Here is a 26,913-nt window from a genome sequence, read left to right on the forward strand (position 1 = left end):
GCTAGACTTGGAACCAGGGAGATCTAGGTTTAAACCCGACCTCTGACACTAGCTGTGTGCCCATGAGCAAATTACTTAATCTTCATGAACCCCAGTTTTCTCATCTATAAAATGAAAATAAAAATAAAAATACCTGTAGTGCCTTACCTTATAACATTGTTATAATGCTCAAATTAGATAATGTATATAAAGTCTTTTCAAACTCTAAAACATAAGATAAATGTTATCTATTTCCATCCTGTATAGTTTTTTTCATTTTTTTTTTTTTTGGAAAATGCTTGACCATGATGGTTATCCCATAAACACGCTACAGGCCTCCTTCTCTTTTCATCCCCTATGTGGCACTCTATTTTTTCACTATTTCAAGTTGGTTGATTTTCTTCTCTTGATTTTCTTGGATTGCTCTTATCTAATTTTTCCTCAATCTCTCTTATTTGATTTTTAAAGTCTTTTTTAAGTTCTTCCAAGAACTCTTTTTCTGCTTGAGACCACTGCTGTTTCTCATTTAAAAAGGAGTGGCTTTTTTAGCTCCATTATCCTCCTCTGAATATGAACCCAGATCTTCTCTATCCCCATAGTAACTGTCTATGGTTGGGTTCTTTCTCCTTTGCTTACTAATTTTCATTTTTTTTTATTTTCTTTTTAGCAGCTATTAGTGTAATCAAGTTGTAGCCCCTAGATATGGGGAATGATGCCCCAAGTCTCAGATCCTTCTTACTGTTATTTTCTCAGGTCTTTCTCAGGGCCCCGCTTAGGGCTCTCCTCTCCACTCCTTAGCCACAGTTAGGGTCCCCAGCCACACTGTCCCACAAATGATCTTGTTCCCTAGGGTCCCTCCAGTGGCTTCAAACTACAGCTGTCCTCTCTGCTCTGGAACTGAAAGCAGGGACTCTGCTCTCCTGCAAGTGCCCAGAGCCAATGGGGTCCCTGCCCCTCACTACTGCACTCACCAGGTGTGTGCTAGCTCCTTCTCCCTAAAGCCACAGTCCAGGATACATCTGGTCAGCACAGCTGTGCTTGGCATCCATTGACGGTGGAAGGTCCCTCAATCTTCTCCTCCTCAGCCATCAGACCCCTACACCATCTTGGAGATGAAAGTTTCTAAGGCTGAGGCTGCCTTCCAACCCCAGCTGCCTCCAGGGCTTATTTGTTGATTTTGCAAAGTCTGGTGGACACTGAGACAGAACCTTCACCCTTGGAGATCTGGTCCTTTCCTGGGGTCTTCTCAAATTGTCTTGGGAGGACAACTGCTCCGAGGCAATGTTCTGTCTTTTTTGTGGAGGAAATTTGGAGAAGCAAAACTTTTGTGACCTACTCCACCATCTTCCCAGAATCCTCTCACTCCGTGACAGCTTGATTATCTTCCTTTCCTGTCCCACATATCCTTTATATCACTTATCTCAAGCAAGCTTTTATTGGTAATCTGCTCCAGTTTGGTAATATGCAACATTTTCTCCAAGGTATCTTGTCATTTTGATTTACCCAAAGCCATAGCACTCCTTGATTGACAATAATACAGTTTTGTGGTAAACTGCATCATCTTCACTAACACAGAATACCTTATTCTCCCCAACTTACACAGATCTGATGAGTAATTTTTATCCCAATAAGACATCTTGGTATTGAGGTTACTGAGGAATGTGGAAGGAAATCCAACAGAGTCCTTTCCAGCATTTCAGCTGTGATCACAGAAATAAAATCTCAGCACATTTCTAAGCAGGATTTCTGTATTAGAGACAAAGGCTTGCTATGGTAAAGCAATTGGATAATTTAAATAACACCATTATCCCACTGGCACAAACTTTGATAACCACTTTCTTTTGGATTTTCTCCACTCCTGCCTTGGGTTCAATACATAATAATGGGGATGGGCTGGGTTATTGCTTGATTTCCTGGCAAGTGCTGCACTTTGCTTACATCAGCAACCCAGACTGTTAGCCTTAATGACTATTGTTCAACTGTTACCCAGAATTGACAAAGTGGACTAGGGTTGAGGAAAAAGGGAGGGGGGCTGGGGCACTTATCTTAATGAGTTGGAATATATGATCATGTCACCATAATTCTCTTTGACTGATGCTTTTAAAGAAGATGAATGAAAGAAATAGCCTATTCTAATAGTCAGAAAATAGCCCTTTCTGTGGGGTACCACTCCAAATGCAAGAAAATGCTCACTTTATCTCTCCCCAAAATAGCCTCCACCCACCCACACGATCAGGAAACTCTTGTGAAACTTCTTTCTCGAAAACTTTTCAACAGATCCTTCATCCACTCTAAGCACTTTCATCAAACCAAGACCTTTCTTTCTACTTGCTGCGCATGTGATTCTGATTTGTGATTTCATGTAGCACCGTACCTGGGCCAAAATCTTTTTCCCTTTGTTGCCCATTTTCTCCCCTTCCTGTCTTTGCCTTTTACATATCCTAAATATTTACACTCCCAGGCACCCAGCCTAGGTCTGTTCCTCTTTAATCCTTGCTAAAAATGTCACAAATAAAATGTTAGTGATAAGGGCTAGGACCTTCCCCAGAAGTCTTCGTGTTTTATTTTGTTTTGTTTTCAATTGAAGACCAAAACAGTTTAAGAATCAAAGAAAGTATACAGTAATGTTTAAATGATACACAATGTTTTGGACACTGCAGGGGTAAGAAGCTCGGGCCCACTTCAAATCATATCACATAGGAAGCCCCACTGGCAGTCTGTAAATGGACCCAGATAATCTGCTATGGCATTCTTTTTTTTTTTTAATTTTTTTGGTCACATTTCAGTTCCAAGCTGTTTTCCTTTGCCATAGCATTCTGACATAAACCTGACAATCCAATGTTTTGATCTGTAAGTTGGCTAGCCAGTGTACAGTGGGAAAGGCAATGGGGTATAATAGAAACAGCTTTGGATTTGCATTTTAATCCTGGTTCTGCAACTGTTTATCTGTGTGACCTTGGTGAAGTCACTTCCCTCCCCGGGGCTTCATTGTCCCCACCTGCAAATTTAGGTAGTTGGATCAGGAAGATGTTCTCTAGAATCCCTTCCAGCTCTTATATTCTATGACTCTGCAGTTCTTCAGCCAAAAGAAAACTAAAAGAGAAAATATGCTTTGTTTAGCCTTGTGATTCCCTTGCAAATTCTACTTGGTCGTAGCGGAAACTCTGAAAGTCCATCCAGGTCGTAGTTGTGGTTTGAATTCCTCCTTAGCCACTAGAACACTAGCCAAAGGAATGTACCAACATATGCCTCCCACCAGCATCTCCAGCTCTCTGAGAGACTGTAGTTAACAGTGTCAGTGATAGCATCATAACAGTCAAGCATTTCTCTGGTTCACTTCAATTTTCAGATATGTAGAACTCAAATCTGTTGTACTAAGATTGAGTTTAGAGATTTCTTGAACTCTTTTGTAACTCCCCCCACCCCAGCTTCTAGACCAGGGAGCCATTCATTTACTTTTAAATATCCATTGAGCACTTATTATGTGACAAATTAGACTTTACTTTTCATGTCTGCCACTTTTCCTTCTTCCTTGTTTTAAAGGGGTGGCAGCAAGACAGAGGAATATCCAAAAGGGAATCCAAAAACATCTCGACAGGTTGGAAAGATGATTTAAATCTAATAAGACGAAATTTAATAAGGACAAATATAAAGTTCTGCACTTGCAACTTCAGAAGTACAGGATGAGGGAGACATAGCTAGAGAGCAGGTCTGGTGAAAAAGACCTAGGATTTTAGTGGATTGTATCAGTAACAGTGTGAAAGCACCCTCCCCACCCCCCCGCAAAAATAATAATAATAAAGCTAAATCTTAGTTGGGAAGCTCAATGACACAGTGGATACAACACTGGGCTTACAATCAAAAAAGACATCTTCCTGAGCTCAAATCTAGCCTCAGACATTTACTAGCTGTGTGACCCTGGACAAGTCACTTAACCCTGTTTGCTTCAGTTTCCTCATTCATAAAAAATGAATTAGAGAAGGAAATGACAAACCACTCCAGCATCTTTGCCAAGAAAATGCCAAATGGGTTCACAACAAGTAGGACGTGATACAACAACTAAACAGCAACAACAAACTCTTAATTAAATCTTAGACTTCGTTAATAAAAGTACATTGCTCAGACAAGGAAAATTCTAGATGTAACCTCTTCAGACCATAGGTGGATAATTGTGTTTACTTCCACACACATTTTAGGAGTGATATTGACAAGCTGAGGCACACTCAGGGGAGGATGACAGGATTTTCAAGGGAATACGTATGTGTGTGTGTATGTATGTATATGTATGTGTATATGTATATGTGTGTGTATATTATACATACATACATATATATATATATATATATGCTTATGGCCTCAGATGTCTGTACACAAATATAAAAGGTATATATATTTATGTATTATATATATAAAATAAAATATATAAGGTGAACTAGAAATCTTACCATAAGGAGATAAATTTGATTTCTTAAGAGATCACTAAGACTTAGTAGGATGGAATTCATGACTATAATATGGCTAAGGAAGGCATTCCTTACATAAACAGAACAAAATACAGAAATGGATTGGCACTGAATATTTAAAATAAAAACTAATTTAAGGAAATTTATGACCCAAAGAGAAGAAATCTAACAGAACACCTGAGTAAGGAAAAATGGAGGAAGAAACAGAAGCAATATTGTAGTAGGAGTCTATTATAAACCATCAGGCCAGAAGGGAAAAAAAATAAATGAGTTTAGGAAGTAGATCACAAACCTGGGACAAAAGCATGATGTAATAGAAATATGTGTTGAAACTATCAGAGAATTTCTGGAGTTGGATCTCTGCTAAAAGCAAAGCAACTAATAAATTCTTGACTTGTCCTATTGTTCATTTAAGTCATTATGACCGAGCAATAGAGGAAACCATTAATCAGGACCTGATTTAGATCAATAAGGAGAAACTGGTTGCTAGAGTAGAAATGATGCAAGGAACATTGGGAGAAAGTGATCATTCCAATTTCAGAGTTCATGATAGAGAGGAAACGAAAGTTGGCCATTACTAATGTTTCCCTAGACATAAGATTTCAAAGAGTTCCAATAAAGGATTGATAGAACCAAAATTCTACAGAAGTTAGTCCAAGTAGGAAGAGAAGCTCTCAAGAAAGAAATTCTAGCGGGCAGTGAGGTAGTGCAGTGGATAGAGCACCAGCTCTGGAGTCAGGAGGACCTGAGTTCAAATCCAACCTCAGACATTTGACACTTACTAGCTGTGTGACCCTGGGCAAGTCACTTAACCCAAACTGCCTAAGCAAAAAAAAAAAAAGCCCAAGAAAGAAATTCTAGCAACACAAATATAAACCATGCTGATGAGAAACACAAAGGGGAAACTATCTAAAGAGACCAATATGTTCCACGGTGCCTTGAGTTAGGAAACAAAGAACACTTGCTCTCATTGCGGCTCAGATTCCTTCCACTGCCTGTTCCCACGTTGCGGTTATTTAAGCCAAAAGTTCATAAATTGGGGGAATGCCAGTATTTCTAGATCCATGGCAGCTTTGACAACAAATAAAATATTTTATTTAAGAGCAAATCTCAAAAAATAATAAATAAATAAAGAGACCAATGTGGAAGCATACAGAAGTTGTTGACTGCCTTAGATTTCAAAAAAGGCATGTAGAGAAGATATAAGCAAAGGTAGGTAACTAAGGATAAAATTCTTCTACAAGAAGAGTGTCCTGAACTCAAAATGACATGCTAGGGATGACAAAAGGAATTTGTTAAGCTATGTTGGAGTCAAGAAGAAGATAAAAACAGAATAGAATCAATAGTGTGCTGGCTCACAAAAGGCAATTGTTAAATTTTCAGTATGAGCACTTACGCCTCAGAAATCAGCAAACGCTACAAATTAGGGCTTCATCTGCTGTTTCGGTATTGTCTGGACTTAAGAAAGTGATGGAGAAAATGTTAATACAGATTCAACTTAAAGGTGTATTGTGTGAACATTTGCCCTATTGATAGCAGGCTGTTTTCCCAGCACAACCCTGGTAAGAATGCTCAGCAGACCCTTTTAACTTGAAAGAAAGAAAGAGGGGGTGGAGCCAAGATGGCAGAGTAAAAGCAGTGACTTGCTTGAGCTCTCCCCCAAACCCCTCCAAACACCTATAAAAAATGGCTCTAAACAAATCCTGAAGCCGCTGAACCCACACAAACACAGAGTGAAACAAATGTACAGCCCAAGACAACCTGGATGGTTGATCTGAAAGGTATATCACGCCAGGCTGGGAGAGGAATGCAGTTCAGTGTAGGCGCACCGGACCAGCAAACCTGGAGCAGGCCTCAGAGGACTGAATCACTGTCAGCAGTGGCAGTTGCTAGACTTCTCAACCCATGAACACCAAAGACAATTAGAAAGTCAGTAGGAAAAGTCTGTGTCTGCAGGTGAGAGAGAAGCAAAAGATCCCAGCCCCAGGCCCTGAGCACAGCCTGGGGTGGCGGCTGCCTCCAGAGCTTCCAGCCCACAGACTGAGGAGGAACCAAGTGGTTGATCAGAGGTGGACTGCAGGGATCTCTTTGCTGGTGCAGGATTCTCTTGCTTTGCCCTGCTTGGATTCGTGTCATAGTTCTGAGTAGTGGTCCTGGAGCAAGGAGCGCTGGCATGGTGGAACCTATAGTGGCGGTAGAGAAATAATCCTCCTCACAGTTCCAAGAGAGAAAAGAGTGCTTGTGGTCACTCATAGACCAGAGCACAGGCCAGGAAAGGAGGAAACACTTCGCCTCTGATCATACCACCTTGGAAGAACTGAAAATTTACAGGTCCCTACAAGTATCTCTGAAAACAGCTGCACAAAACCCACAAAGCTTCAGATAGTAGATTCTCCATACTGGAAGCAGACCCCTACCTTAACAAAGAGCTTATAACTCAAGTAATTGGCTGGGACCATGAGCAAACAGTGCAAAAAGAGACAGACCATAGAATCTTGCTTTGGTGACAAAGAAGATCAAAACATACAATGAGAAGAAGACAACAGAGTCAAAGCTCCTACATCCAAAGCCTCTAAGAAAAATATGAATTGGTCCCAGGCCATGGAAGAGCTCAAAAAGAATTTTGAGAAGCAAGTAAGAGAAGTAGAGGAAAAACTGAGAGTGATGCAAGAAAATCATGAAAAACAAGTCAACAGCTTGCTAAAGGAGACCCAAAAAATACTGAAGAAAATAACACCTTAAAAAATAGCCTAACCCAAATGGCAAAAGAGGTCCAAAAAGCCAATGAGGAGAAGAATGCCTTAAAAAAAAATTGGCCAAATGGAAAAGGAAGTCCAAAAGCTTACTGAAGAAAATACTTCCTTAAAAATTAGAATGGAGTAATTGGAAGCTAGTGACTTTATGAGAAATCAAGACATTGTAAAACAAATCCAAAAGAATGAAAAATAGAAAACAATGTGAAATATCTCATTGGAAAAACAACTGACCTGGAAAATAGATCCAGGAGAGAGAATTTAAAAATTATTGGACTATCTAAAAGCCATGATCAAAAAAATAGCCTAGACATCATCTTTCAAGAAATTATCAAGGAAAACTGCCCTGATATTTAGAACCAGAGGGCAAATAGAAATTGAAAGAATCCACAATCTCCTCCTGAAAGAGATCCCAAAGGAAAACTCCTAGGAATATTGTAGCCAAATTCCAGAGTTCCCAGGTCAAGGAGAAAATATTGCAAGCAGACAGAAAGAAACAATTTAACATAATCAGGATAACACAAGATTTAACAGCTTCTACATTAAGCGACTGCAAGGTTTGGAATATTCTGGAGGGCAAAGGAGATAGGACTACAACTAAGAATCACCTACCCAGCAAAACTGAGCTTAATCCTTCAGGGGGGGAAATAGACATTCAGTGAAATAGAGGACTTTCAAGCATTCTTGATGAAAAGACCAGAGCTGAATAGAAAATTTGACTTTCAGATACAAGACTCAAGAGAAACATAAAGAGGTAAACAAGAAAGAGAAATCTTAGAGAGATTTATTAAGGTTGAACTGTTTACATTCTGCGTGGAAAGATGCTGTTTGAAACTCATGAGTCCTTTGTCAGTATTAGAGTAGTTAGAGGGAAAAAATTATATGTATGTGGAGAGAGAGAGAGAGAGAGAGAGAGAGAGAGAGAGAGAAGAGAGAGAGTACAGGGTGAGTTGAAGATGAAAGGGTGATATCTGGAGAACAAAATTAAGGGGTGAGAGAGGATTATATGGAGAGGGGGAGAAAGGGAGAGGTAGAATTGGGTAAATTATCTCACATAAAAGAGAAAGAAAAGGCTTTTACAGTGGAGGGGAAATAGGGGAAGGTGAGAGGGATTGAGTGAATCTTATTCTCATTGGATTTAGCTTAAAGAGAGCATGACATACGCATTCAATTGGGTATGGAAATCTATCTTACCCTACAGGAAAATGGGGGGAAGGGGACAAGAGAGCAGGGGATGATAGAGGGAGGGCAGATTAGGGGAGGGGCTAATCAGAAGCAAACACTTCTAAGGAAGGACAGGGTCAAAAGAGAATAGAATAAATGGGGGGGGATAGGATGAAGGGAAATATAGTTTTTCACAACATGACTACTATGGAAGTGTTTTACATGACTACACATGTATAACCTGTATCGAATTACTTGCCTTCTCAATGAGAGTGGGTGGGGAGGGAGGAAGGGACAAAATTTGGAACCCAAAGTTTTAAAAACAAAAGTTAAAAAAAAATGTTTTCACATGCAGTTGGGAAATAAGATATACAGGAAATGGGGTATAGAAATCTATCCTGCCTTATAGGAAAATTGAAGGGGAAGGGATAAAGAAGGGGAGAGATAGAAGGGAGGGCAGATTAGGAGAAGGGGTATTCAGAATGCATGCCTCTTGGGTGGGGGAGGGATGAGATGGGGAGAAAATTTGGAACTCAAAAACTTGTGGAAGTGAATGTTGAAAACTAAAAATAAATAAATTTATATTTTAAAAAAAGAGTAGACCTCCTTTCCATAGCTGAGAGCTACATGATGTTTCTCTCTCTCTCTTTTTTAACAGCATGAGTTTTAACATCAAAATTACAGAGTCATTTGGAATGTATCAGAGAATGTGGTATATAGTGTTGGTCTAAACCTAAATTTTCCCAAATTACTTTCCAGGTTTCCTGGGAAATTTTTTTTTAATTAAACAGGTTCCTCCTCGCCCCAAGGTAATTTGTTTTCCACTTTATCAAATACAATGTTTTTCAGTTTCAAAGACTTGACCCAAGATCACACAGGTGGGAAAGGGAACACAGCTGTGACTATTATGGCACAGTGGAAAGAGTCAGAGGACCAGAATTCAAAAGCTAGCTCTGATGCAATGTACACACGCAATTTTGGGCAGATCATTTGCCCTTCATGGGTCTTGGATTTCTCATATAAGATAAGAGGGTTGGATTTTATGTCTTTTAAGGTCTTTTTCAGCCCATGGTCTGTGATACTATGATTTTATATGAACCTTTCCAACTGTAAAATCTACAATGCTAGAACACTAGCATAAGTTCCTATGACCAAAAATATCTCACTGTCCCATTCCCCCCACCCCTATCCCATACATGCTGACACAATAAAATGACAACAGAAAGGAGAAAAAAAAAGAATGCTCAGCAGATGGGATGATGAGAGAAAGAGAAAAAACAAAGCTAATGAATTTCTGTTTTGCTTTTGTTTCACTGTGAAGGAGGTTGATTTGGGGATTTGGAAGGCTTGACCAAAAAAATAAAAATAAAAAAGGTTAACAGGCACTGAAATCCACCCATAAGTGAAGAGATAGTAAGAATGGACCTAGTTGGTCTCAACAGGTTCAAGTTACCAAGCCCAGGCCTAGCTTACTGAAAAAATCATGGAGGACAGATTATGTGCCAAATAAATGGAGACAAGAAAATGGTGTCTTAATTTTTTTAAAAGAGAAAGAGTAAGACTCTAAATAAATGGGCTTGACTTTGTTTTCTTTTTTGACGGAGTTACTAGATTAGTAGGTAGATCTAGATAACAGAGAACTAGTAAAACATCTGTAAAGTGAGTAGATTGGACTAGAGAGTTTTTATGGTCCATTCCAACCCTGAATCTATTATCCTAGGATCCAACCTCAGTTTCAGCAAAGCTTTTTAAAGGCTCTTTCATACTATACTTCTGGATAAGCTGGAGCATGTAAGCTAAGTAATAGAAACAAAGTGGATTCTGGTTATGATCCAAAGAATGTACCCAAAGAATAGTGATTAACAGGTCCATGACAATTTGGAAGGAAGTCTCTAGTGTTGTACCCGACAGATTTATCCTTAGTCCTGAGCTGTTCAGCATTTTTATTAACTGTTTGGATGAAAGCATAGTTTACATGCTGCTCAAATGCACACAGGACACAAAGTTGGAAGATATAGCTAATGCATTACATGACAGTCTTAGTATCTGAAAAGTCCTCAACAGGCTAGCACCATAACCCAAATCTGATAAGATGAAATTGAACAGGGATAAATATAGCCTAATACTTGAATTGGCAAAAAAAAAAATATATATATATATATATATATATATATATATATATATATATATATATATGAAAATGGGCGAAGCATACCTAGAAAGCAGCGCATGTGAGAAGGATCCTGGGGGGTTTTGTGGGCTACAAGCTCAATGTAACTCAATAGTACTTGTAAAATGGCAGAAGTGACCTTAACTTGAATTAATAGAAGACTGAATAGGGTCCAGAGTGAAAGGAGATAACCCTTCTGAGGGTTATCTGAGCTCTGCCCAGGTCAGGCCACACTGGAAATATTTATTTGGCTCTATGGCTCTTCTGGTAAAAATATTGAGGAGCAATCAGAATGGTGAGGTGACTGGAGGACATGCCACATCAAGACAAGTTGAAGAAACTGGGAATGTTTCACCTGGAAAAGAGAAAAGTTGGGGGCTGGAGAAATGAAAAATAGCTTCAGATGTCTGAAGAGATGACGTGCAGAAGTGGGATTAGCTATATTTTCAGATCCAGAGGGCAATATTAGGAATGGGTAGAAACCTGATAATAATCACAAGGAATAGAGATCCAATCTCTGATTTCATTGATATAGGAAACTCTCAGGTAAGAAAATTCCGTCTCTCAATACAGGTTAGCACCTCCTTAGCAATTAATAGTCTTAGAGAGTTACTTAGAGCACCAAGAGATTAAGGGACTTGCCCAGGAACCCATAGCCAATATGTGTCAGAAGCAGGACTTGAACCCAGGTCTTCTTGGCTTTGAAGCTAGCCTTCTATCCATTATTCAATCCTGACTGACTTATCCAAAAGTGGGATGGACTGCCTTGGAAAAGTTGGGAGGGGAAGTAATGGATTTCTCTCTTCATTGGAGATTTTCGAGTATGTGCAAGATGACCACTTGCCAAGGATGTTGTAGGGGGGCATTCTTGTTCTGGCATAGGTTGGACTAGATGATTGTGTAGGTACCTTTTGACCCAGTCAATAAGTCTTTGTTAAGCACCTACTATGTGTCAGGCACCATGCAAAGTGTTAGACTCTGAAAGCATGTAGTTATAAAAGCATGTCATATGAAGCCCAGTTGAAAAAATGTAGGAACTTTTAGTCTGGAGGGGAGAAGACTTAGAGGAAAGGGGCATGACCACTAACTTCAAATATTAAAAGGATTATCGTGTGAAAGAAGGGCTAGTTCTATTTTGCCCAAAACAGATCTATAGCCTGTGAACAGATGTTACCAGGAAAGCAGATGTTAACTCAGTATGAGGAAGAACTTCCTAACAATTAGACCTACCCACCCCAAAATGGCTTATTTGGGACTGAGCACCCAATCACTAGAGATGTTCAAGTAGAGCCTGGATGACTTCTGTTAGTGACCTGCTGGAGGAGATGTGGGTTGGGACAATTCCAACTCAAAGGCTCTATGATTTTAATATACTTTTAGGTAAATATTCATGTGGATACAATTCATTCAAGAAATCATTCCAAGTAATCTTTCCTCCCTTTTTTTGGACTCTTCAAAGTTCCTAAACCCTAACAACCTTTCTGATTCCACTCCCCACTCAATATGATCATGAGCATTTTGTTCTCAACTGAATTATGTGATTATATTTGTCCACAGGGCAAAATTTTCAGCACTTTCCCCTCGACAGAACCAAAGTGAGGGATATTCCTTTTGTGCGCAACAGTCTAGCTCCAATACCATCTCACTGTGTTCGGAAATGTAAGTACCATTAATCTCATTGACTTCTTTTGCTAGTCTCTTAGATATCCCAGGGTTCTTCCTGTTTACTTTCATTTTTCAAGGGAATGCTAGATGTCAGCTTTCTAATTTAAAGGAAAAATGAAAAAAAGTCCTTGTATTTCCCATCTCCCTCCTCAAAACCTGCTAGTCAACCAAGAAGGCCCTGGTTCCTTGGCTTTTTTTCTTGAGCCACATAGCTGATTGTCTTCATCCCAAATAGGGGAAAATTCTAAAACATGGGTTCTTAACCCAGGGTACATGGATGGACTTTACAGGGTCCAGGAATTTGGATAGGGAAAAATTACATCTTTATTTTTACTAGCCTCTAAATAAAATTTAACATATCTTTCAATTACGATTTTTTAAAACTTATTCTGAGAAAGAGCCATAGGCTTCACTAGACTACCAAAGGGGTCCATGACACAAAAAAAGGCTAAGAACTCCTGGTCCGAAAGAATTTCTTTCTCATGGGAAACTACTGAGATCTCACCACAATAATATTATGAAATTAATCTTTAGTTTTAGAATTTGTTTGTTTAATGGCTCTTCCTAAGGATTTTTTTTTGGTTGGGGTTTTTTAAATCATAATTTCTAAGAAATAACCTCTTTATGCTAGTCTCTTTTCTCTGTTGGTAAAGATGTTTGTCTTCCATACTTGAAGGATAGTCAATCCCCTACAAAAAAGGAGAAAATTAGTCTTGTCTGCTATCAGAAAATTTTAGATTAAGCTGTTTGGTGAGCTATGTGAATATGAGAATTAACAAATACCTGAAGAGCAGAAAAATATTATTAAAGTATACAGGGTGGCCAGCCTGTAAGCATTGCCATGACTATGAATGTTGAGGCTTTAAATTCTATGTCCAGAGAGTATTCTTAGAACCATTCAAAACCCTGACAGCTTCAAGTCATTCTCTGAAATCTTTCTTTGAACTGGGTAGGAGAATATAAACTGACATTTTTCCTGGTAGTGCTAGGACATCACGGAGTCTCCTTTCCTATTTGACAAAATAGTGGTCTTCTCCTTCACATCAGCATTTAAATAGATGACTGAAGGAGCTTCCCACTGTTGCCAGGTCAATTCAATTCCATAAGCATTTTTTAACACAAAAAGTACCTGGCTAACCTCTATGGAAGATCCAAAACTAAGTGGGGGTATGTGATCCTTTTTTTTCCCCAAAGGACTTATACTCAAATAACTAATACAAAGTAGAAAGTTAGAATTGGCACTGAAGTTTGGCATTTTGGGTGAATTTTAACTGTCAGTAGTTGCTTTATTTACTTTTTTGATTAAAGTCTTCTGTTTTTTTACATAATCATAGTTTTCCTCAGTAGCCTTCCTATCCCCTTCCTAACAAGTCACACCATATAAAAAAAATTCTAAACAGAAAAAAAGAAAAAGAAGAGGGAAAATCAGCTTAATCGATCAATACATTGAAAAGCCTGAAATTATGTTTAATATATAAAACATATGAGGACCTCCCACTTCTACAAAAGGTTGGGTTAAGGATGTCTTCTCATGGTTCTTCATTTGAGTCATGCTTGATCTTTCTAATTTCATTATATTCATTTTGTGTGTATATGTGTGTGGTTGTTACATCGTTGTGGTTATTGTGAATATTATTTTCTTGGGTCTTGGTTTTATTTCACTCTGGATCAGTTCATATAGATTTTTCCATGCTTCTCTGTATTCCTCATATACCTCATTTCTTACAAAACGGTAAAACTCCTTTACATTCATGTGCCACAGTTTGTTGAGCAATTCCTCAATCATTAGGCATCTATTTTTTGTTTCCAACTCTTTGCTATCACAAAAATTGCTGCTATAAATATTCTGTTGTGTCTTATCTATGACTTTGTTGGCATATAAACCCAGTAATGGAGTCTCTTGTTCAAAGATGTTGAATGTATTTTTTTAAGGATTCATCAAATCTTTTATTTTCTATCCTAAACCTAAGATTTCTCCCAGAACAATATCAACAACAAGCATTTATTAAGTATTTGTGTTCCAAGCACCGTACTAAGTGCTGAGAATACAAATACAAGCATAAAACAAACAAATGAACAAAAACCAGACTCTGTCCTCAAAGAAGTTTCATTCTAATAGGGGAAGATAACACATAAAAAGGAGCCAAAAAGATAGAGTTGAAGATACCAGTGCTGGAGCATGATTATGAACTCCCAATAAGAAAACTCCCTCCAACAGCACAGATCAACCAATGTTCTAGAACTTACAGTCTTAAGAGAATTGTCTGAGTATTGAAAGGTTAAATGACTTGCCCAGGGTAGTAATCAGTTTATGATAAGAAAAGTGCTTGAACCCAGGTTCCTGACTCCTAGGCTGGATCTCTATCCACTATACCACACTTCCTCTCATGAAGTCTTTAGGGCAGATTGATTAGAACTCATTACAGCATAAAAGCATCATAGAATAATAATAATATTAGCTGACATTTATACATTTTAATTTTCCTTCATCCTTCCCTGATGGTGTCAGCCCTATGATTGAAGAGAAGGGGAGAAATGCAAGGGAGAAGTTAAAGGGTATTAAGTAAGAATCACAGTTTTTAAGCCATCTATAAACAATATTTTAGTGTTGGTTCTCTAAATGAGCTATCCTTGTTCAGTGACCAATGACTAGAGGATGTGAATCATCAATCTTGACCTTTCTGCAAGCTATAAATGAAACCTACTATAAATAAAAACAGAAAATAAAAGGAAGTTACATTCAATGAAAGGATGGCTCACAGGTTCCACTTGGAATAGTAAATAATGGAGTTAACATTATCCAGAATCCAAAAGCAACAAAAAACATCACTTCATAGGGCATTTGGTCATCTCATATTACAGTGCTTATGCTGAATCATTTGGCAAAGACACCAAGAAGATAATTAAATCCATTAACAAATGTTTATTTATTGATGTTGTTAGTGATTGCCAATATTAATTGCAAAGTATGAGTAGGGAGAGAAATTCTGTAAAAAATTTTGTAGGGGAAAAGAAGAAGAAGAAGAAGAAGAAGAAGAAGAAGAAGAAGAAGAAGAAGAAGAAGAAGAGAGAAGAAGAAGAGAGAAGAAGAAGAAGAAGAAGGAGGAGGAGGAGGGAGGAGGGGAGGAGGAGGAGAAGGAAGAAGAAGAAGAAGAAGGAGGAGGAGGAGGAGGAGGAGGAGGAGGAGAGGAGGAGGAGGAGGAGGAGGAAGAGGAGAAGAAAGAAGAAAGAAAGAAGAAAGAAAGAAAGAAAGAAAGAAAGAAAGAAAGAAAGAAAGAGAAAGAAACATTTATGTGGTGCCTTAAGGTTTACAAAATGCTTTACATATATTTTCATACTGTATCCTCACAACAACCCTTTTATTATCTCCAATTTACAGATGAAGAAACTTGGGCAGATAGCAAGTAAGTGACTTGCCATGGACAACATAGCTAGCACATCAAAATATTCCTTACTACTTGGTGTCTTAAATGCAAAGGTGGGAGTTAAGTTTGATGATGAAAAATGCATTAGAAAACATGGTTCAGGAGTAAGAGAAGTCAAAGACTTATAGACTAAACAAAAGGTCTATGCCTGTGTATCATGGATATTTCAAGAAGAGACTTGGTAGGCTTGGTATATAGCAATCAATACAGACTACCACTATTTTTAAGAATGCTTAATTTGTGTAAATCAGTTGTCACAATGAGAAGACCAAAGGCAACTAGAAATTCCCTTAAGAACTTTATCTCCTCACCAAGCACAGAGATATGACAGCTAAGGGTAACAGCAGTTCATATTGTAAATGCATTTGTAAAATCTTATGGAGAAGTATGATGGAAGATTATGATCAATACTGTATTATAAAGCAGCAAATGGAAGTAAAGAGAACAAGTTTACATACAGCTTGCTGAGAATAAATTAAGAAACACTATCCCAAGAGCATTCAAGAATGAAAGTCATACAAAAAACATATGAAAAAACAGAAAAATTCTGTCAGGATATACATAAGAAACTATTTTTCTCTTAAGTGACAGTGGAGCCATGGACTAGGCATCACAGTCTCTCATGAGGAAGTTGAAAATAGCACTAAAGAAAAAAAAAAAGAAGAAGACCAAAGAGACAAGGAAGACAGAGGAAGTCCGCACTCTATAATACATAGAGCATTGCTTAATTACTTTTCAAAATGCCTAGAAAAGAGGAGGAAAAAAATCATGGACTTTAATATTAATATAAGGGCTTCAATGATCCCACAGATCATTGGGATATGACTTTCATGGAGGGGAGGGGATATGCATAGGTACATAACAGCAAGAGTTTTATGGTTTGTGTTTTTAAAAAACAGAAACAGGAAAGAAGTTGGAATAGAGAGAATTGATGTCATTCATAGCCATGCAAAGCCACATGCTATGCAACACCCTTCCAGGAGTATGATTGTTACCCATACTCTTCCCTTCTTATCATAACAGATGTTACACTCCCCTCATAGCCTTTCCTAGGACACTCATCTCTCTCTGCCAGGAAAACTTCATTTGGAAGCTGGTAGAAAGTAACAGAGACCACTTTTTAGATCAGAAAATGTAAGGAAGATCTCATCCAAGGGAAAGAGGCTAGCTTTCCATCAATTAGGGGAGTCTACCTTTCCTTTGGAAAACATATGTTGAGGTAGCACAATTTTGGCCACAATTTTGCACCTATGTTGGACTAAGAGTTCAATGTCATTAATACTTTAACAGACCCTAGGCAGATCACACTTCCCCACAGAAGCCATGTCTCTGAGTTGATCCAAGTTTCTGGTCAGGTGGCTATGGCTTCCTAATCTTGAAAACGCAATGCTTCTGTGGTGATTAGAAGGTTATCATTCCAACATTTTCATTTTCAGTGTCCCATGGGCTTGGGGAGAAATTGGCTTCACAATCCTCTATTCCAAAGGATTAGGAGAAGTTAAGGTGAATTGGCTAGCTTGGCCTATGGATCATGGGAGTAGAGTCCTTGCTACTAACATATTTCCTTAATCTCATGATTTTATTCTATTAAGCAAATAGCCTTTGTTCTTTGCTACTGCAGTGGAGTCTTTATGATTTGCTAACCACAGCTGATTTCCAAAAAGAGTAAGTTGCTGGTGGGAGGGGTCCGTAATGAGCCAAAGAACCTGGAAGTAAAGGGGGTTCAATCCCTGTACCCCTCATTAGATTTGTAGTGGAGAAAATGGTTACATTACAAAAAAATTGAAGAACTATCAGTAACTGCTGTCTCACATGCTTACTTTCTTATCTCTATAAAATCTTTGTGAGAATAGTTTACACATACATTGAGGAAAATGATTGATGAAGATGTGAGATAGGAGTAGACAGACTTTCCTAAGTAATATTTTTGTTTTGTTTTGGTTTGGTTTTGGTTGGGCAATGGGGGTTAAGTGACTTGCCCAGGGTCACACAGCTAGTTAGTTTTATATGTCTGAGGCCAGATTTGAACTCAGGTCCTCCTGAATCCAGGGCCAGTACTCTATCTAATGCACCACCTAGCTGACCCCTCTAAATAATATTTTACAAAATATCACATTTTGTAGCAATTGAAAGGTACAGATAATATACACCCGTGTATTATACATGAGTTGGTTGTTTTTTAAAAGCATGTATTTGATTCTGTGCAGCCAAGTGTCACCTTAAAGGTTCTCCTCCAATGCGTTAACCTCCACGAATACATCAAAATCATACAAGATCCTTAAAAGATGTACGAACAATAAAAAACTGTTTCACAGCCCTCTGTATATTCATAACAAGTGAGGTATAAAGCAGAGAAACATATGTTCACTAAAGGTCTCTGCCACTGTTATAGAGGATGCACAACAGAAAGTCAAATGGAAAAAGGATTCTCTAAAATTCTGAGGTGTTCCATGTAGATACAGAGGCCCTGGGTCATTGGGAAGCATCATTTGGTAGCTTTCTACTGTAACTGCTCTTCTTGTTAAATAGGTGCTAAACTCACTTGTTTCTACCTGCTGAAAGAGTATAAGAGTTGCCAACCAGCCCACTAACACTTTGGTTTACATAGACAATTACACAAACATAGATTAACTAGGGCCCATCCTCAGTCTAGTATTGGTACAATTTCAAATCCAACCTCTTCTTCCTACACCAGCTTCCCTTGAGCCATGGTCAAGCTATCCATGTTCACTTTACAATTCTAGTCTTTTCTCTATGCATACTCATCTCTCTTCCCTCTATGCTAATCCTGGAAATCTGTCTCAACCTGCCTCTGGAATGAATAGATTAGTATAAGTAAGATAAAAAGGGGGCAAGGGGACATAGTAGTATATATTTAGAAATTATACTTATGTGAAGAAATAAAGGACCCAGAAATGGGAAAGACGACGGAGAGTATTTGGGTTGAAGGAAAATGGAGGAAGATATAGAAGTGATGTTATCTTTAGACTATTACTATAGACCTTCCAAAAAGAAAGAGAAAACAAATGAAGAGTTTGGGAAGTTGATTACAAACCTGACATCCAGGCATGATATACTAACTAGTGACGGGGGATTTAAATTACACTGACATCTGCTGAATCTCTCTCTCTCTCTCTCTCTCTCTCTCTCTCTCTCTCCTCTCTCTCTCTCTCTCTCTCTCTCTCTCTCTCTCTCTCTTTCTCTGTGAGTGTTTCTCACCTCTCCTTCCTACCCCCACCCCCAAAAAGCAGAACAACTAATAACATTTTGCCTTGCCTTTGTGATAATTTCATCCTTCAGAGAGTAGAGGAACCAACAAGTGGAAATTCTATTCTGGATCTAATTCTCACTAACAAGAAAGAATTTGTTGTTGGGGTGAAAATAATGGAAACCTTGGAAAAACCCTTTCTCTCCTAGACTCTGTGACACAGGAGAAGGGGAAATTGGACAAAGTTTGATATGAACCCTGGATTCTGGAAAAGTAAATCTATTTCAAAGAGTTCAAAGGAAAAATCTAAGTTACATCCTGAGGATAAAAATACTACAGGGCAAGTTAGCCCAGGGGAAAAGGAAATACCCAAGAAAGAAACTCTGGTGACAGAAAGGAGAACAATTCAAGGAACATAGTGAGGAAGAAAAAATGGGGATTTTTCTAAAGAAGACCATATGGATGTGCAGGGAACACATCAACCAACTTAGATTTTAAAAAGCAAAGTACAAAGCATGGAAGCAAATACAGATAACAGAAGATGACTATGAATATCAAGAATCGTTTAAAAAAACTAGTTGATGGAAAATAAGACATACAGGCAATGGAGTATAGAAATCTATCCTGCCCTACAGGAAAATAGAAAGGGAAGGGAATAAAATAAAAGGAGTGATAAAAAGGAGGGTAGGTTGAGGGAAGGGGTATTTAGAATGCATGCTGTCTTGGGGTGGGGCTAGGGGAAAGATGGAGAGAAAATTTGGAACTCAAAATCTTGTGGAAATGAATGTTGAAAACTAAAAATAAATTAATTTTTTTAAAAAACTAGTTGAAGGTGTCAAGGAAATTTAAGAACTAGAAAAAATCATTTATTTACTTATATTGAGAGGAAAGGGCAAATCAAAGAAGGAACAGGACCTTTGCATGGGGTAGACAGGACGATAACTGACAACAGAAAGAACCTGCTTAAATTTTGTTTTGCTTCTGCTCTATCAAAAGAAGATTCAAGGGAGGAGGGAGGAGGGAAGGCAATTGAGGATGCAATCTGTTAGAGAAGATGAGAGGAGACGGCATCAAGCACACATGTATAGGGCTTGGGCTTGTCAAGGGGAAGGGCTCTCCCTCTGTCAGGAACTGAGGGAAAAGAGAAGAGTGTGGGAGAAGCTGTCAAGGAGTTTTGAGATGAAGAGAGAGGCAGCACATTTTGAATGGCCTCAGTTTATTCAGTAGAGTAAGAGGCAAGGACCTTGGCTCAGAGAGGGATGGAAGAAGGAAAAGTGTAGGAGGCTTGAGGACAGAAAAGATAGGGAGTAGCTTCTGTGAGAGATTAAATGAGGAATCGATAAGGGAAATTTGAACCGCCTGCTCCCAGGGCTTCTCTCTGTGCCCAGTACATGGTAGGTGCTTGATAAATACTTGTTGACTGACTGCTGTGAGTGCCTAAATGGGGTAGGATAACATGAATTTGTAGTGTACCCTGTCAACATAATTGTGAGACTTCCTCCAGCTGTATTTAGCAGCTCATGTGTAGGAGTAGTGCAAACAGATGTTGAGAATAATCCAGAGCCGAGGTTTGGCATGAGCTAAGTGGTGAAAGGACAAGGAGGCTAAGGTTTCAAGAGCAGAGGGCAGTGTAGAATTGAAATAACTAACTAGTGGCTTGAGAGCAGAGAGGAAGAAAAGTGAAGTCTGAGAGGGGGTAACAAAAAAGTCATGGAAACAAGGCATTGGAGGCCACTCTAATGCCTTCTCTTTGTTTGGATTCAATGCTGGGAGAAAATGAGCCACTTACAAGTCATTGAACATTTAACACAAGAAGGTATACTTTGGCCTAACCTGACAAGGACATGTAACAAGGATCCAGCGGCTTCTTTAGATGTGGCTCCTAGTCTCCATGTGGAAATGCATCTGGTCCTCAGAGCAGGATACTGTGAAGGACATGGCGACTCACGTGGCCTTCCGAAATCCACCAAGTCTGAGAGGCCCTGACTGATCATGTCTTAAGATTTGTTATGTGTTTAAGTCAGGGTCAAACAGGTACCTGGGACAGCACCATCTCCTTTTAAGGGAAGCTAGTCCCTAAGGATTAGGGAAGGAGGAGAGCCTCCCTGGGCCTCCCCATATTGTAAGTTGGGGAAAAGATGTTGTGTCAGGGAAAATCTGGTAAATGGTAGTCATATCACACAAGGGATAACAAAAGACTAGACAGATGTGGGGAAAGAGCCTTAATAAATCTCTGGGAAAACATCCTAGGACATTTCATCTTTCCCTTTTGAAAATGTCACACACTTTATACATTTGTGCTATAGCCCCTCCTAATTCCCTAGGAAATTTTCCAGGTCATTGGACAATTCCATTTTGTCCCTCAAAAAGCAAAATCTCATTGTTCTCCCTGGAATGTGGCTGCCATAGAATTTCTGATCCTTCAGAGTGGTAAAACCCTATATAGCCTTGGGCCACCCCAACATCTGACTGTATCTATGCAAGTATTTCTCCCTTGCATATCACTACCCCCTAAATCACACCCATAAGCTGGGTGCCCAGGGAGACCACCACTACAGGTTCAAGGCATTCTGTGGGTCTGCACTCCTAAAACTATATAGCTCATGAGTCCCCCAGTGGAATTCTAATTATTAGCAAAGGTCACAATTAGCTCAAAGCAAAGGCAACAAAATATTTTCCTACAAACTTTGGACACACTCGTACACTATGCACACAGCAACCAGGGAAAGAGCAAGCATGCGCATTTAGGGAATACATGAGCCAAAGCAATTCACAACCCTGGCACAGCAGGACCTTGATGTCTTTTCTCCTCTTGCAGTATCTCCATGCTGCTTCCCCCACCACCCTCTGCACGAGCACACACACACACATACACGCACACACACACACACACACACACACACACACACACACACACACACATGTACACACAGCATTTCTGTTGGCATGTTGTTCTGTTAGGTTCACTAGACCTGCTCCACTCTGCAACTCAGTTAGAATCTGCAGCTAGACCCTCTGGCCCTCCTCTGTGATGGACACAAATTCTACTGGGTAATTTGCCCACTGTAACACACTATTGCAAATCAAATGAGAAAGGAGAAAGAAATCCTTTCCCCTGCTGCATCTGGAAGGGATGTCAAAGAAAAGGTAAAGTGTGATTCTTTCTCAAGAGTTGAGTTCTTCTGCAGCTGGCTCTCTTCTCAACTGCCAGGGACGGCCTTCTTTTCAGAGATTTCTCTTACTTTTTAGAAGTCAGTGGGAAGGGTGATTCTTCAATCAGTGGCTAGCTGCCCTGAAATTTAACCAGTTGGGTGAGGAATTCTCCAAATCTTCCAAAGGAGGAGGGAAGTAGAAGAAATTCTTTGTACTCATTTCACCTTAACCAAAGTCTGAAAGAGGAAAATCATTTATAGGGAGCAAATGGTCCTCATTAAAGTCTGAAAGATGTGAACCATTATATTATACTTTCATAGGTTTAGAACTGGAAGGAACCTGAAAGCTCAAGTCCAACTCCTTCATTTTAGAAATGAGGAAACTTGAGAACTTTAAGTGATCTCAGGGTCACACAGCTACCATGTTCATCCGAGGAAGTTCTATCTGATGTCAAGTAGTAATATTCTATGCACTAAACTACACTGCCTTTAAAATATCTTAGGACTCTATAACTTCCTTTTATGCTGTAATTTCATCAAGTGGACTTTGTTGCTGTTGTTCAGTCATTTCAGTCATACCCAACTCTTCATGACCCCATTTGTGGTTTTCTTGGCAGAGATACTGGAGTGATTTGCCATTTCCTTCTCCAGCTCATTCTACAGGTGAGGAAACTGAGGTAAACAGGGTTAAATGACTTGCCCAAGGGTCACACAGCTGGTAAGTGTCTGAAGCCACATTTGAACTCAGGTCTTCCTAACTCTAGGCTCAGGTGCTCCATCCAAATAGCCATCTAACTGCCATATCAAGTGGGTTGGGGGGGATTCAATTGATCAGGCATCCCTAGTCAGTTCCCTGACACACTATGCATTTTGGAAAAGCAGTGCAGGCTGGTTAATAGAATCCAAAGGCAGGGCAATCCCATCCTGTGGCTCTCAGTGACTGGTTGACTTCTCCCCTTCTTAGCTAACACATCAATTTAAATAAAAAAGACAGTAAGAGTCTCTTAATAATAACTCCTCACATTTATATGATGCTTTAAGATTTGTAAAATGCTTTCTTCATGACAAACCCACAGAGTTTCTAGAGTGAGTACAGTGATCCACATTTTACAGATGGGGAAACTGAGGTCAGAGATGTTAAGTGACTTGCCCAAGGTCACATGACTATGGTCTCTCCTGGAACTCTGTCCAGCCCTATTTCCACTATACCACGCTGCCTGTCGGTAGCTATGACTTGAAGGAAACAAGAGGATGAACTTGATAATTCCATAAATGAGTGTGACCTCCGAGAACAGCATATGCACACAGGGAAGATTATGTCATTATGTGAACTGAATCTAAATACAATGGCACTGTGTTTTTTTCTTTTCAGAATAAGCATTTTGAATCAAGACTTTCTCCAACAAGTATATAATTCCATCAGATTGACATATAACAAATATTACCCATGGCCCTGAGAACTATCTCCTATAAGGGGTTCTGACTTTAGGCTTACATGGACCCTGATTCACAGGGAGGGTGGGAGGATTGACCTTAAAGAGAAAGGTCAGGCTTTTTTTTCTCTCTCTGGCTGTAGCCCTATCAATTCTGGGAAGGTTTCTAGAACAAAGTTTAATGTGGTTCATGTCTTGTATCTCTCCAAAATGTGGGTGACAGCATCCCTTCTAGAAAGAGACTCAATATGATACCATGTTCATCTGCAATCTTATAGCGCCTGGAGGAGGAGGTGCTAATTTGTGTCCATACTGATGCAGCCAAAGTGCCAGAGAGGTAGTATATGAATCCTAAGTCCCCTCTCTACTGGCTGCATCATGGCATCTCTCAATGAAAGCTTATGTATTAAGGGGGAAGGGGCAGTTTTTCAAGGAGAAGGGATGGGGACTGGACTTATGGATTCTTTGGTAAAAGGAAGCTCTGGATGAAGAAACTTCCTCTTCCAATGCAGGTCAGCACCTTTCTCCAAGAGAGCTGAGGGGAGCACTGAGGGCTTAAGTGACTTGTCTACTGACAGTATGCATCAGAGACTGGTTTTGAATTCAGCTTTTCCTGGCTTCAACGCTACCATGCAATGGTGCCTTTCCTGATCAAATGAGTTGGAGCTGGACTCAGGTGCATTTTTCAGGGCCATGCACTTTGCTGGGATGACATAGAAACTTTTCATTTTTCTTAGTTACTTGGGATTGTGTGGAAGATGATTGGCCACCGACAGACAAGAAGGTGGACTCTTCTGAATCAGGACAGTGGACTCTAGCTTCTCTATAAATCTCTGGAAATGGAACCAGTTGCTCTTTTATGAGGGGGGAGGAAGAGACGGAAGGAGAGAGAGAGAGAGAGAGAGAGAGAGAGAGAGAGAGAGAGAGAGAGAGAGAGAGGATTATCCAGACTTAAACCCTAGTTGGGATTGGCAAAAGGCCAATAGAATTTAAGCAGAACTTAAAAGTCTCATCAATCTTAAAATCATTTTTAAAATTGAACTACCTAAGGCTCTTTCAGAGAAAAGAAGGTACAGTTCCGGTTTCAGATTTAGATCTAGGTAAATATAAGAAGAGTTATGGGGTTTTGTTTTCTTGTTTCACATTATTTTCAGAGGCAGAGTGGCCATGTGGATAGAGTGCTGGAATTGGAATTATGGAGACCTGGGTTCAAATCTCACCTCAGATATGAGTTATGTAGCTATGGGCAAGTCATTTAATCTCTCTGAACCTCAATTTCCTCATCTGTAAAATGGAAATAATAAAACCTGTAGTACTCACCTCACAGAGTTTGTTTTGGGGTATTCTTAGGGGGGTTTAATTTTTTATTTAAGGAACAAAGGAAATGATGTATGTATATAACAAATACTATATAAATGTCTACTATTTTGTTTTTTGCCATTTCTCTCCACCTCACCTATTGCCACAAAAAAATGGGTAAAATTAAATTAGAATCCTTTCAGGGTTTGTATCATTCTTAAAACCATAAAGCAAATTGTGGACACATTTCTGGAGTCATGCATTTACTTGGTCGGCACTCATGTAATTCTTGCCACGCCCAGGAGAGAATACTGCTGGGAATCTACAATCAGCCTAATCATGTAATCCTTGGCTGGGTGCTGTATCATTTTGTTTTTGACATTTATAATTTTTATGAACTTAAATCTGAAGACTTATTTTCCAGCTTTAAAAAATGTGCTTTTGCCCCTTTTTTTCTTCTTCAGTCCAGATACTGACTAACCACACTCTACAAGGTGCAAAAACATCTCTAAGCCTCTGCATTGTCCAAAAGAACAGAATGTAAGTTCTTTAAGATGCGCTAGAAAGCAAGAAAAATTTCTGTTTTGTCTTTGCATCCCTAGCTGCCTCACACAACACCTTACGTGTAAAAGACCCATGATAAATACTTGATTTAAATTGAATTCTCTCTTTATCAGTTTTCACCACGTCTTCAAGTTAAGGGATTTTTCAAACTCATCTATTTTATTCTTTCTTGCTAGTTTTGTCTGGAGAACCTTTAAGGACAAGCCGGGTGCTTCCTGCCATTCCAAGCCAGAAAGGACCCACTATCCCAAGAGGAGAGAGTGAAGAGCCTTCCAGAATAGCATGTGATGAGAAATAGCCATGGGCCATTGGCTACAGAAATGTGCATTGAAGGGAGAGTCAGGATGGATGCAGCATAAATATTTTAATGATGACTGTCATCGTTCATAAGAAAGATGAATTTATAAGCTGTTTATTAATGAGCCATTACATTTTTTTGGTAACTGCACATTCTCAACTCTAAACAGACTACATTTTAGCAAAGAACTATTGGGAATTTCATAGCATATGAACATATTTTGTACATTGTAAGTTTGTGAGTTCCTGTAATCTCCACATTAGAAGAAATAGGGTAAATATACATTCTCAATGGCTTGAGTGATTGGGTTTGCTTTGTAGAAAGCTTCTTGATTTTGTTAAATTATTTCTCTCTCAAGTAGTATAAAAGGTCAATATGCTTTGCTGCTTTCATATCATAAAGACATTCCAGATCTGATTGGAAAAAATTTCATGTTGAAGAGTTTTGCCTTAATTAAAATTAATAGCTACTCACAGTTATTTCATGCTTTTTGATTACGGTATATTTTGCATACATAATCATCTCATTTACAATTCTATAAGGCATACCCTACAAGCATAATTATTCCCATTTTGCAAATGAGAAAACTGAGGTTTAGAAAAGTAAAATGACTTTCCCTAGGTCATATAGCTGATAAGGGAGGATAGAGTCAGGGCCACAACCCAGGTGTCCTACCTCAAGGTCCCTCCCACTCTTTCTAGTTATTTAAAAGAAAGTCAATAAAACTCCTTTTAATCAGAAATAGCTTAAGACTTGTATGTGTACTTTCTTCTGAAAAATACCTCTTAAGATGGTCAGTTGCTGGCTAATGCCAAGTTAATCACTGTTAGATTTCCTCAACAACCTTTGTATCTTTATTTTGCTATCACAGTATTTCCACCTATTGTCATTTTTAGATAGGAACACTTTTTCCATTACTAAGTAGAGAGTATGAGTTGGAAACTCGATATCCTGGTTAAACAGAAGGGAATGAGCATTTCCCACACATTCCTCAGATAGTGCATATCTTGCCCAATTCCCTCTCTCATGTCAAAATAAGAGACCCAGCCACTCAAGACATCAACAAACTCTGGAGCCAAAGCCGACTGCATATCTCCTCGCCACCAGGTCATTGTCTCTGGGATCATTTGTCCTTGTCATTTATTGTTGTTTGGGGCTGTGCAATATGAGAAGGGCATGGAGAGCACTGACAGCCAGAAAGATGATGGTGATGGAAGGAATGGGAAGTTTGCAGGAATTCAGAGTATCTAAGCAGAAGAAAAAAAACAAAAGTGAAAGGACCAGTTATGGTTCTGCTCCACCAAGGGAGAACTAGAAGAAATAGGAGCAAGCCACAGTCC

General features: G+C 39.1%; 1 protein-coding gene across 1 annotated transcript in view; it reads left to right on the forward strand.

The window, feature by feature from the left end:
• ANKRD55 (ankyrin repeat domain 55) overlaps positions 1-26,244 on the forward strand; it is a 110,493-nt gene extending 84,249 nt beyond the window's left edge. The window contains 2 exon segments of the mRNA XM_078153194.1: positions 12,087-12,188; positions 25,452-26,244. Coding sequence (XP_078009320.1) covers positions 12,087-12,188; positions 25,452-25,573 — 224 coding nt within the window. The 3' untranslated portion in view covers positions 25,574-26,244.
• Positions 26,245-26,913: the final 669 nt, after the last annotated feature.

Source organism: Phascolarctos cinereus, unplaced genomic scaffold (genome assembly GCF_003287225.1).
Source record: "Phascolarctos cinereus isolate Bilbo 61053 unplaced genomic scaffold, phaCin_HiC Scaffold_4;HRSCAF=312, whole genome shotgun sequence".
NCBI classification, from domain to species: domain Eukaryota; kingdom Metazoa; phylum Chordata; class Mammalia; order Diprotodontia; family Phascolarctidae; genus Phascolarctos; species Phascolarctos cinereus.